Source organism: Betta splendens, chromosome 3 (assembly GCF_900634795.4).
Source record: "Betta splendens chromosome 3, fBetSpl5.4, whole genome shotgun sequence".
Classification (NCBI taxonomy): domain Eukaryota; kingdom Metazoa; phylum Chordata; class Actinopteri; order Anabantiformes; family Osphronemidae; genus Betta; species Betta splendens.
Window position 1 is genome coordinate 13,812,130 of NC_040883.2, and position 13,232 is coordinate 13,825,361.

Below are 13,232 nucleotides of genomic sequence, written 5' to 3' on the forward strand. Positions count from 1 at the left end.
AATATTGTAGATGTGGCTGCTGGGAAATCGTCACGTGGTTTGGTGTCATTTTGTCATTATAATAGGGAGATTAATCAACATCAGTCTCTTTGTATTAATGAGGAAAGATGTAAAATCCATGTAATCTGTGTTAACGATCAAGCAGGTCCAGCCTAAACCAGGCTGATACCTCAGGTGTGTCCCATTTATGGTTAGTCATTGTGTGTGTGTGTGTGTGTGTGTGTGTGTGTGTGTGTGTGTGTGTGTGTGTGTGTGTGTGTGTGTGTGTGTGTGTGTTTGTGTGTGCGTGCGTGCGTGCGTGCGCACCACATGACTAACCTCATTAATGCATGGTCGCATACGGCTGAATAACTACATGGTGGAATGGGCAAATACGGTGTGGGGGTTTAATGTTAGGCGGATGAAGTTAAAGCGAGTTAGGGGATAAAGACCAGGCAAAAAGCTGGATTACTTAACGGAGTCAGATACTCATTTAAATATTTCAACCTTTGTGTCTTCATATACTTCTAGGGAAAAGGAGTTACTTGGAATAAAGTTTTGCTGTTGAAGCATCACACACAAAATCCATCATTTTCTGCTTAGCTGGAATTCTCTAGCTTGTTGCATTTTGGAGCCACGTTAACTGTCCTGTAAACTACTTCACTATTATTGATTATGTTTACCCCAGTTGCTTTAAAGCTGCTGTAGGTGACTTTAACCAATTTTTAGCAGCTTTATTATACTCCATAACTTAAAGTCCATTCTTGGACATGAAATCACACACAGAATATTTTCGGTGGCCAGAGCTTGTAGAGAAGCCCATACTATAGAATAAAAGATAGCGTTCAATGAAAGAGATGGAGGCAAGAGCAATGGAGACGTGAATGAACTCCAGCATCCTGCACGTCGTGGTGCCTCTCCCACCACCAGCTTTCTGAGCTCACTGTTGTTAGCGTAGCCGTATTGAACCATCGGCCATAAACAGACATCAGTAATCCAATCATGTGCCAAACATCAACAGATAGATTAAAAAATTGACTGATGGAGACAACACCTTAGGTTAAAATCAATATCAGCCAACATAAGCGGCAAGTACAAAGCTAATAACAAATAATGCTGCATTGATTGCAGCGTTCAGGTGTGGCCTCAAAGTTGGGATGAAAGCTTGATACTCACCCATAGATGGTGTTGCTGGTCCTCTTACTCGCTGCCCTGGAGCGGCTGGACTTCAGCTCCCCACTCATGCTCATGTCTGCATGGGAGTACAAACAGTTAACTTTGTAATGCTGAGTGAGGCGCATGTTCATACACAACACAACACACAGTACAAGGCACAGATCTAGAGGGGAATTAATAACGATCCATTTATTAGATCTCAATTTTTACTCCCAGGTCAGAAAATATCTTTATTTCATCATTATGTGGTCGTGCTTAGACCCAGGTTCACTCTCTAATTGTGCAAAATGTGCCTAATCTGTTGTAGCTGCTGCAACTATTTTCTATGATAATGGACAAGAGGCACGCAAAGCCTGACGTGGTCGTTTTTCACCCCTGTCTTCCATCACTCTCTCCTGATGGCTTCCGCTCCCCTGAACCAGCTGTTCAACTCAGTTTTTTTGTCTCGCGTCTGCAAGGATACATGAACCACGGTGCAGCTTGGGGTTCTGGAAAGCCACGTTCCTCCGCGTTTTAGCGGCCCTTCCTTGCATGCTGCGTCGTGGTGATTACAGATATGCCAACAGTTAACATTGAAGACCAAACCACCGTGGTTTGGCGAATAATTGGGTGGGGGGGGGGGGGGGGGGGGGGAGGAGAGGAGAGGAGAGGAGAGGAGGCCGGTCTGACATGGACAGATGGGCGGTGAATGGAGTGTGACTGAGCCAGCTGCACATACACTCACACAGCATGACTGTCAAATGGCTGGAAGCTACAATTAATTAAGTATGGGTCTGAATGTGTGAGAAGAAATGTAGACACGTGTATGTGGCTTCGCCCCCCGCAGCACAGATAATTTACTGACAGTTTACAGTCAAACGGTGACCTGCTGGATGGTTCCTGTGCAGCCAAAAGTGCCTCTGCTGGCGAGGAGCTGGCCCCTGCTGCTGACACATCAACTGTTGGGACTAATAGCGTGCTTTAAACGCTGTCTCAGGACAAACACATCAGTATGTAAAACTAGGTCGACGGGACTTAGTTTATAATGTGTTTCTGTTGGCAATTGTAATGGAAAATTCAGTGCACTGTGAAACTACAGGGAGCTTCCAGTTCTAATTAACTGAATAATATGCAGCATTAATGAAAATCTGTATTTACATACGTTTATTAAAATATATTCTAGATTGTAGAAGTTGAAGAACGGCAGATTTAAGACTTAAGAAGTGTCTTGAAGCTTTTTGTGAATTATTTTCCAATTCTTAAATTAAAATTATAACCGATGTTGGTTCAGAACTATTTTTATGTATAACTGGATTCGTACCTCAGACAAATTCTATCCAGCATTTCATATTTTTTATGTACACTTGCTTATTTCTCATCTCACCCATCACTGATACCACAACAGACATGATGTAAAACAGAAGCGTCAAGTTCATCCTACACTGTTGGCGCACACGCCGGGGATTACGTGGCAGGAGGCGATAACGCTTAAGCTTTATGATATTTTGCTGAGTGACATGACAACTGTATGATTGACTGCATGATGAAGCTATTAGGCAGGAAGCGAGGAGCGGATGCCGCTGAGCACAGTTGTGTCGCTCTACAGGAGCAAATCGTCGGGAGGTAATCAGCGCGATCTGACAAACAAAAGCCTATATGCTACAATTAGCCGCTCCTGATCCACCCACACACATATACAAACATATGGACGTACATATTAAAACAAAGTTGTTGTTTTCTTATATGGGCAATATGACATAGTTAGTTAAGATGTACTTTTTTTGTTTTTTTAATCTGACAGAATTATCACTATATTACTCTAATAATTTATTGAAGTTCAAGTCAACTCAGACATATTAGTAGCAGAGTTGCAGCGTGGGATTGGATTAGACTGCGGAGGTGAACATGACCCAGTACCCAGCGATTACATTTCTACATTATTTTTCTGCTCCAGCGTTGCTTAGTGCTTGCATATACAATACATACTTGTGTTTGTGTTCTAAAGGGTCTTAGCTCTTACTTTGTAAAGTGCCTTGAGATGACTTTTGTTGTATATATGAACTATATGAATGCACTGAATTGAACGGAGCGTTGTCTGTATAGTCAGGTGATAGTAACGCTGAAGTCATCATTACTATAAAAACAGCCAAATGAGGAAAAATCCCCCCAAATTAAACATAAATCAAGCAGAGTTTTAATCCAACAGATGTTGTGTTGACAGAACAGCAGCCGCTAGAGGACACTCCAAGGTCACACGCCATCAGCAACAACGCGCCTCTGTCACTCTGGGTCCGTCGCCGGGCTTTGTATCAGCCTGAATGCCACATGTGGGTTCACACTGAGACAAAGTGAACGCCGCCTCAGCAAATCACTCGGTAATAATGTGGAAAGGCTGCAGGAACGGCAGGAGACGGACTTGATGACTGGTCAATCAGCATCAGCTCTGCGTAGATGTTCCTGAAATCCTTCTCAGCTCCAGGAAAGCTGCTTTGTCTGAACCGGCCTCATCACCTTGAACAGCGTCCATCACACACTTCCACTAGAAGAATGTGGGTGGAGCATACAGTACTTTGACCCTTGGTACAGTGCTTCATGGAGAACTTCATTATTTAGACAAAAACACTTTGAGACGTCTTGAAACCCACTCTTACCCATATGTCATAATAGTAGGGGGCACAAAAGTCCAAATGACTCTGCGTGATTTCAACTGGTGCACTTCGGAGTCGTTAATGTGCGAGACACGGCACAATAACACGATAAGGAAAAAAACACGGCTCCTCTGTCTTCTGTCGTCATTTTCCTTCGTTCTGTTTCAGTTCTGATTTGTTCCAAACAACTAATTTCCAAACAGCAGACTGCCGACTGTCAGTCATCTGCTCGAGCTTTTAGTGCGAGATAAAAACATTGTTTTAAACTGATTCCATCCCAAAAGCTGAAAAAAAAAAATTACATCAATCATCTCAACTGAAACTGCGAATCCAAAACAGATTTTAATGAATTGGCTCTGGCTGATGTAAGACACGATTGTGAATGCGGTGCATTAAGATATGATTTAAGCAGTGAAGGGTTTTTTTAGTTAATGAAACATGTACTGCATGCTGTATTTAAAGTGTAACTATTCACATGCTTTATCAATGTGCGCTCACACTTAACTTCCGTTTAGAATATTTCTGAGGTAAAAGAAGAGATGAGGCTCTCATTGTGTTGCTTCAAACTCTCAAAAGGCCAAGGATGCAACTCGCACGGGGACGACAGCGAAGACTGTGCTCGGCGTCGGCCTGAGATGAAGATCAGCTCGAGAACAGCCGGGGAAAAGCAGGACAAGACGAGTCGCAGCTCAGCGGCAGCAGCGACGTACAGCGCAGTCACTTTCATCATAAATAACGCCTCGCGCGGCGTCGACCTCGGCTGAACCCGTTGCTTTCCCAGCAGGCAGGTAGCTTTGTGGGTACGGTGCTATTTCTGAACTTGTGTGGAAGTTGGGAGCTGGAGCTGAAGCCCCCGACTCCAGTGTTAGAAAACATGGGTTTGTAACTCTGAATAGCTGGGGAAAATGAAGACGCAAGGCTTAGTTCAGCACGACGGGGTGACGTCCGTGGTCTAAGCTTTAACCGTCTAAGACAGAATTGTGACCTTGGCGATGAGAAAAGGCTTTAATTGGTGCAGCACCTCCCAGTTTGGGCACAAAGTGTCACCACTGAAAGTTTCCCATCACGAACTTCAGCTTCTAATGTTCACACACAAACACACACTGCGCCCAACGGCACGAACGTGTGTGTGTGCGGAGACGGCCAGAGAAAATGGCTGTAAACAAAAGTAAACAAAAGGACTCGGGATGCGGTGCGGGCACGAGAGGATCGACGACGGACGGGTGGAACGAGCGGCGACGGGGAGCGGGATAAAGATGGCAGAAAGCGAGGCACAGCAGAGAAGCCTGGCTCGCGGAAACACGGTGCTGCATACAAACACCGTCGTCGCGCGCGCGCGCGCACGGACGGACAGGCGCGAGCCCCGGCATACTCACATCGCGGGCCGAACAGGGTCATGTCAGGAAAGCAGAAAGGAGGCGGCGCTGCAGATTTATCGGCGTCTTCCTTGCTACTCGCTCGTAATACGTTCTCACCGTGGGTGCGCGTGCGGGTTCGGGCGGACTGCTGCGATACTACTGAGTCAGTGGCGAGGCAGCCAGAGGAGCGCCAACGGGCTGTACCAAGTGCTCGCCTGTAACGGGGGTGCACGGACGGGGCTCGACCGGGCGGGTCCATTAGTGCGCGCGCGGCCGCTTTCCCCTCAGCAACAGGAGCTCGGCTGGAGCTCGCGGCTTACAAATTCCTGCCAGCTGCAGGGGAGCGCGCGCGTTTGTGCGCGTGCGCGTGGCTTAATGCACGTATTAAAGATCCTCAACCTGGAACAACAGCACTTCCTGTATTGCACAAGTCAGTGTAAAGCGGTGGATGATTTTTGAATCAAGAGATAAAGGAAGTAATTAATACACTGTGTATTTGATAAACTACCAATCTGACTCTGACTAATCTCTACAGTACATTTAATCTGATGAAGAATCTGAAGCTCCTACTGTATCTTAACATCATTACTATCACATCTTGCATAATTCCATCCATGGGTTTCTGATTATAATTAATACAGCATCTAAAAACACACCCGGCAGAATCAGCGAGCGCGCTGTCTAATTGCTGTTCCCGTTTTGTTGTGCTCTAGTTGGAGACAGACTACACCTGAGGGTGTTTAATCTCCCCGGCTCCTGAGGAGAGGCTTTCGTGTGGGTTTAATTAACTCCTTTAACAACCAGTGCGGGGTAAGACTGGCTGTAAGCCCAACTTTAATCTTAGACAACTCTAAAGTGATTATTCCTTCGTTTCACACTACGCTTAGCCCAAGCAGGATTGCGTTATTAATCTGTTAACCCTTTAATAACTACTGTCAGCGGTCTGACAATAAGCTGAATAAGTCTATAAATAGGTACAACAGAACTACACAATGAGCTAATAACAGCTAAGCTAACGTGGGTAATTCACGTACAGTATTAACCATACAGTATGAAAACATGGCATATTTATATAAAGAGATAATCATATATTGCTTTGGTAATCTCTTCAAACACGCTGGTTGTAAGTAAGCTCTGCCTCGTGTGGGCGAAGCCTCCCCAGCCGGATGCATTCGTTAAGTTATGTGTTTGGTACTTGCAGCAAGAACATGGTAATAAAAACTGCAGCACCCTGTAGCAGAACTGATGAAGGTGAAGAGGGTGAATAAACCGCATGTTAATACGTGGAAGGAGCGATGCGCGCTGTCAAGGTCAAGGTTGCTGTGGTTTTATTGTCTCCCTCGGGAGAAATAGTTTTAGATTTGGGTGAATTGCTCCAGATGGAACCAAACATCTATCATCATAGAAGACGCCGCCATCTTAAACTTCATTATCACCATCACTCTTTACACAATACATGTTTGAATGTTTAGGCACAGAAAGAAGAAAAGCACCAGTCTTGTGTGTTCTTGTCCTTTGAGGACAAAAGAACACGGACAGACATTTTTGTAGAATTACATTTATTCAAAACTTTTAACAAACCAAAAGGTTTATTCATTGACTTTGTTTGTTCACCTCGCTGACTTCATTCATTCTTTCCAGATAAACACATTTGGGCTCGCTGTCACCTATCGGGGGAATTAAAAGCTGCACGGAGGTGAGAAGGATGGGAGTCGGGGAAGGAGGTAGTGGAGCAGAACTCAGCTTGCTGCAACCCAGCGGACTGACGCACCTAAATGGAAAAGCCTGAGGGGGAGGGCGGGAGCAGCGAGAGAGAAAATTAGCCTGCAGGCTCAGGAAAAGGCTGGAATGAGTTTAACAGAACGAGTAAATATGGACTTCAAAAATATGGAATAATTTTGTAAAAAGCCTCATGAAGAACGGTTTATAAAATATGATTCCGTAGGGAAAACACACATATGTCACATCTTTCAGAAACAACGTCACTTCAGGCTGGTTGCACTTTCTTATTTCTGTGTTATTAGTTACTTTTACCTTCCGTTGTCAGCGGCGCCATCGTGACCTCAGGGATGTTCCTGGGTCCGCATCATTAATAACCCTGCATCATGATGTATTGGACTTTATTACTTGCCTTTGCACTGGAAGGTTGGGGAGTGAAACTGCAGCACGCTGCGCCTGGAATTCAACATTTCCCGGCAGATATGTAGGAGAACGTTAGCTCCTCGTGTCCATCGGTTCTGCTGACGCCACCGAAACCAGTCACCGGATCTGAACCAGGAGGTCACTTATTCATTTGTACATGCATCTTGCTAGCCCGAGTCCTGTCGCAATGGTATGTTTAAGCACTGGTCTCGTTCACAGCTCCAGAACATCGTCAAGCGGACGTGCGACGAGACCGTTTCACTGCTATTTTACTTTCGACATTTGTCACCGTGGCGACGGAGAAAGGCTGGGAAATGTTTGGCTCTTGTTATGAGAGAACCCGCGCTCCACGCACACACCCCTGTTCCGATTAGCCCAGGCAGACGGAGCACAGCACCAACACCCCCCGAAATCAATGTTCACCGAGGTATTACTGTATCTTGACATGATAATCTTCTTTTTAAATGCACCGCTGCACCCTTCCCTCCACCCATGGAGCGCCGCAGACAGCTCATACATTATCATTGAGTGACTTTACTCTTTGCTCGCCCCTCTTTCTGTGTGTCACACCCACTGACTGCCCCCCTCCTCCCCCAAAACCACCCCCCCTCCACCTCTCTTTCTAGTTGGAGTGCCTCAGTGTGAAAACCTCATTATGTTCTGCTACTGGACCTGCAAACTCAATTGGACAGAGAGCTGTAGTCCGCGCCTGAGCCGGCGCGTCAGTGTTTGTGTGAGTCTGGACGTGTGTGCGTGTGTGCGTGCGCGCGGGTACCTGTAATCAATAGTGAATAAATCTGGCAGGGCTCCATCGGCGTGACAGCGCCCAAGCGGGGGACATTTTCCATTTTTTCAAGCGCCGGGCCACAATGGCGGCAGGAACTGGGCAGGCTGTTAAGAGGCCTGTGGCCAGCCACACATTTCACTAGGCTTTAACTGGCTCCTCGTTTACTCTGTTTTGCTGCCGGCCGTCAGATTTTTCACGTAACACACTCTCAAGTTCAATAAAAGGCATCCTTTAGGATCCCTGTGCGTTCATGATGAACGTGGACACACGTTAGAACGGGAATATTGGAGACTTTAAAAATCTCCTAAGCAGGAGAAATACACAGAAATATAGGCTGATGCCGAGAGTTGCAACAAATGGACTTAAGCCGTGTCTTTGTGGCTAGGATTTGTTTTCATGCTGGTGAGTTGAATGTGAGACAACAGTGTCATCTTTCCAGTCTGATCTGGGTTTTGGATGAGGCATCTCTCTCTCGGACGCAGAGCACACACACACACACACACACACACACACACACACACACACACACACACACACACACACACACACACCGCCCGCGCGCCGCTTCCAGACGTGTGATGTGTCGAACAAAGCGAAGCGGCCCGACAAGGAGCGGAGCAGGTTCCTCAGAGGATAATCCAACTTGCACTGGGCGCCCTCTGATGAGTAATAAGAAGGAGGATTCGCTCATGCTCCCAGATAGCGAGAGGGTGAGACTCAGTTAAGTTTGCATTAGCGCCTTTTTTCCCCCTGTCTCCTGCAGTGAGGAAAAGGAGAAGCGTTCTCAAACAGCCCCATTCATCATCCTCCAACGCCCTATCTCTCTGCGTCAGGGATAGCCTTGTTCTCTCAGACTGTCCAGCTGTGACGGGGGAAAAAAACCTCTTAACTAACCTGATGTTTCTGCATCAGCCAGAGTGGCCGACACGCGGCAGAGCGGGGGACAGAAGCACAGCCAGTCGCCCCGAATAACACCGTACCGCACATTTCTAACATGTTTGAATGCGTGCGTCTGTTGACACGTTCACCGACTAATTAGCTCCATAGACACCAACAGCAGCGCACAACACAACAGCAGTGAAACCTTGAACATGTATTCACAGAATAATGACTCAGCCTCAGCAGTAAACACAAGACAAACGGGTGCAAACTGTACAACACACCACAATCTACTGGATGTAAGTGGAGCTGAATAGTGCAACTGCTGTAGCTTCTCATAAGAGTTCAGACCATTGTACGGCTAATCAAAACAATGTGTGGTGAGTAAAAGGTCTATAATACAAATGTTAACTATTCATGCCTCCTCATACAATATGTACCAAGATTGTGCAGCATGTTACATCTGAGACACTTAAACGAGGTCATTTACATTTAATTTGATGCCCAGAGACCATGCACCAGCCCTGCTCGTACGGAGGAACAGCTACTGTAGCAGACCTTGCTCCGTATCCTGAGCTACTCTGCACAGCACAGGCTGGTGTCAGCTGCAGGGCAGATGATGCTCCACTCATCACACTTGTGCTGCACGATGACTTAATGGCTGTTTCTATTCATTTCCCCCCGACTACAGCTGACACTAACCTGATAATTACCAAATATTATAGTTATTTGTCTTGTCTCGTTCTCTCCCCGTTCCCTCTGTATGTACCAAACTAAGCCTCGTTTTCCACTTAGCTCAATGCAAGCAAATGGCCTAATGATACTTTTCCTCTCTTTGTTGTGAATGATTACCCATCAAGTTCAATTTAATGTCAGAGGTAAATGTTTTGCTATAATGTTGGAATTTGTAGATGTTATTAATAGAGCAACCGGATGATATCCGAGGGCAGCTGGACTGTGACATCACATTATGAGACGTGGATGTGGAGGTCTGTATGGCCAGGCTCAAGGTCCTCTTATGATGCTGAGAGTAAACAAGATGAGAGTCCAGAGAGAAGCAGGATCAGCTCGGATGTGCTTTACCCACTTACAATGTGCATTTGCAACATACTGATAATGACAGTTGGGCTGTACTGAAATAAATGAAACCTTTTAAAGCAATTAGAAATACTGTGAATGCTTAAAGCATAGACACGGCCTGGTACAGTTAACTAACATATTTTATCCACAAGATTAGTTTCACTTCACACCTGTGCTAAATAGGCCTGTTGGGTGAAAACTTCCTTCCCAGGTTTTACCTTCATGACAAAAGGGGAGTATTCATATTTTAAATTATTTATATTAAGCCAAATTAAACTGATTATTTTCAGAAGAAATAGGAGGTAAGCCTAGTTTTACAACATTTTGTAGACGAGATGGGCAGGTTTCCTTGGAAGAGTAAGGATTTGTAAAAATGAATCAGAACATGTTTAAAAAAGTCTCTAATTCGACTCCAATCTGTGTCAAGTAATTTGTGGAGAAATCTACAGTTCTTCCACATGAACACACACTTTGCTCATTGCGTTGTTCTCTCTGTTGCAGCCACGTATTTTAGAGGAGAGAAGAAAAAATCAATCTGTAGTTTTTTGCATTTTGTGGCGAGGGCTGCTGAAATGATAAGGGCCCGAAAATCAAAGGGGGAGAGAGCGAGAGAGATGCAGCGTGAACTCTGTGTCTGATTACAACTTTTCGTGATGAGAGACGCGTCTCAGCTCACAGCTGCTGGTTCCCGTCAGACTGTGCAAGACGGATCAAAACTAATGCTGCTGACATGTTATTGGGAGGAAACCAAATCATCCCACTGATAGGTCCATTAGTCACTAAATATCTTGCTGTGTGTGGAACTGATGTGCGCATCAATATTATAGAGCTTTTTCTATGTTAACATTTCTTATTTGAATAGGGAGGAATTATGTCCTGTATAAGAATGACTGACATCTGAGTATAATGGAGACGGAGGATGTGTGTTAGTGTCTGGGCCAGTTCTCTGCTCGTCTGCATCTCAAATCTACCTGCAAAGCCTGCAAGGTTTGAATTGTATGTATATTTGCAAAAGCTTTACGCAATGAATGAAGAAACGTAAAATAATGTGTGAGTGTTTGTTTATTTTAATTAGAAAATAAATGAAAAATATATACATTATTATTACTGTAGATGTGTTATTTTTAACAGACAGTCAAACAGACAGAGACACACAGTGACCAGGTGGACCTTAAATAGGCTCCAGATGACAAGACCACACTGTACTGAGCATCACAACGCTGTCAGGGCGCGTGTGTGTGTGTGTGTGTGTGTGTGTGTGTGTGTGTGTGTGTGTGTGTGTGTGTGTGTGTGTGTGTGTGTGTGTGTGTGTGTGTGTGTGTGACAGTTTGCACCAGTCTTGCTTGTGCTCAGTCAGAAAAGAAGTAATGAAGTAATGAGAGGCTGGTCCTTTTTTAAAAAAAATAAAAAATAAAAAACATAATTGTCACTTATTCTTTGTGTCAGGCCTAACATCCTCCATGACAATAGTGAATAGTCACTCATTCCTTATTATCATTTAACCCTTCCTACAGACCTCTCTCCCTCTCTCTTTCTCTCTCTCTCTCTCTCTCTCTTTCTCTCTCTCTCTCTCTCTCTCTCTCTCTCTCTCTCTCTCTCTCTCTGTCACTGTGGGAGATTATCCTCTGCAGACTCCCCGTTTGTCCCCACCCCGTGCTCTGCTCACTCCTTCTCCATTCAACAAATGAAACACTTCCCCCACACTGTCAGGCTGCATCACTCTTTGAAGTTAATGAGTCAAAACTATCAGTCGTTTCACTTTTAATTAGAAAATGGATGGAATGATTACATTTTTAATTGAAGCTGTCATTTTCAATTAAGATGTGACATCCTTGAGAAGCCCTCTCCTCTCTCAACTCTTTATTTGCTCATTTATCAGCAGCCTTCTCAAGATGTTCCACCCATTTGCAATTTGATCTCATTTTTCCTGGTTGCATTGCTGTGAAGGGCTCGTCTATTTAGTGGATGATGTCCGACAGTCCTACCACTGTGTTGCTCTACATGTATGTCCTTAACATTTTACACAGAGATCAAAATGCAGTTAAATTCATACAAAACAGAATATGCATTGGATATGAAGATTTTTTAGTGCTGCTACAGTAAGTCTTCAGCACAATTTTACAACCCAAAACAATCATGTCCATAAATGGCGGGCCGAGTCTTTAATTGCTTTTGGACTAAATTGCCTTAGACTGGTGGGTGAGCAGATCACATTTTACATTATATATAGAGAGATATACTAAATACAAACTGGACAGAATAAATGGAAAATTCCCTGCAAATACAAGGGCAAAAGCAGAAGACTGAAGAGGGTAAAAAACCTACAAATTGAAAATGATACGAAACTAAGGTCCTGGTAGACACCCCCCTCACTTCACACCACACTGAGACACTTCCTCAACCCCTCGCTTCACACCACACTAAGACACTCCCTCCACCCCTATCCTTCTCCAGCCCCCAGGTGAGAAGTGAGCTCAGGAAGATCAAGGCCAGGAAAGCAGCTGGACCAGACGGCATCAGCTCCAGACTCCTTAAGTCGTGTGCAGGCGAACTGTGTGGAGTTATGGAGCATGTCTTCAACCTAAGCCTCAAGCTGAGGGTGGTACCACAGCTCTGGAAGACCTCCTGCGTGGTACCAGTGCCCAAGACACCGCACGCCAAAGACCCCAGCAGCTTCAGACAGGGCTCTGACATCACACCTGATGAAGACACTGGAGAGACTGGTCCTGGGTCACCTCCGCTCTGCGGTGGGAACCTACCTGGACCCGCTGCAGTTCGCCTACCGACACGGCATAGGAGTAGACGACGCCGTCATCTTCCTCCTACATCGAGCCCTTTCCCACCTAGAGAAGCCCGGCAGCACTGTGAGGATCATGTTCTTTGACTTCTCCAGTGCCTTCAACACCATCCAGCCGGTGCTTCTGAAACACAAACTGGAGGAGGCTGGTGTGGACCTTCATCTGACGGAGTGGATTATGGACTATCTCACAAACAGGCCTCAGTTTGTGAGAGCCAGGGACTGTGTGTCTGACACTCTGACCTGCAGTGTGGGGGCCCCCTTCCTTTTCACCCTCTACACGTCAGACTTCAGACACAACACGGACAGCTGTGTTCTGCAGAAGTTCTCTGACGACTCTGCGATCGTCGGACTGATCACCGATGATGACGATGCAGAGTACACAGACTCACTCAGAACTTTGTGGA

General features: G+C 45.5%; 1 protein-coding gene and 1 long non-coding RNA gene across 4 annotated transcripts in view; one reads left to right on the forward strand and one right to left on the reverse strand.

Moving 5' to 3' along the window:
• The window catches only part of si:dkey-234i14.2 (heterogeneous nuclear ribonucleoprotein C), a 25,818-nt gene extending 20,404 nt beyond the window's left edge, over positions 1–5,414 (reverse strand). Inside the window, exons 1-2 of the mRNA XM_029143856.2 lie at positions 5,159–5,414; positions 1,156–1,231 (exon numbers count right to left, since the gene is read on the reverse strand). Of these exons, the coding sequence (XP_028999689.1) occupies positions 1,156–1,231; positions 5,159–5,399 (317 nt within the window). The 5' untranslated portion in view covers positions 5,400–5,414. The remainder of the gene's footprint in view (positions 1–1,155; positions 1,232–5,158) is intronic.
• On the forward strand, positions 4,329–11,341 carry LOC129603861 (uncharacterized). Of its 3 annotated transcripts, XR_008694112.1 has the most exons (4): positions 4,329–4,582; positions 5,854–5,950; positions 6,782–7,420; positions 7,502–11,341. It is a non-coding gene; the product is annotated as an uncharacterized LOC129603861 (long non-coding RNA). The 3 variants fall into 3 exon arrangements; XR_008694110.1 differs by having other exon boundaries at positions 6,782–11,341; XR_008694111.1 differs by having other exon boundaries at positions 4,329–4,570; positions 6,782–11,341.
• The last annotated feature ends 1,891 nt before the right edge of the window (positions 11,342–13,232 follow it).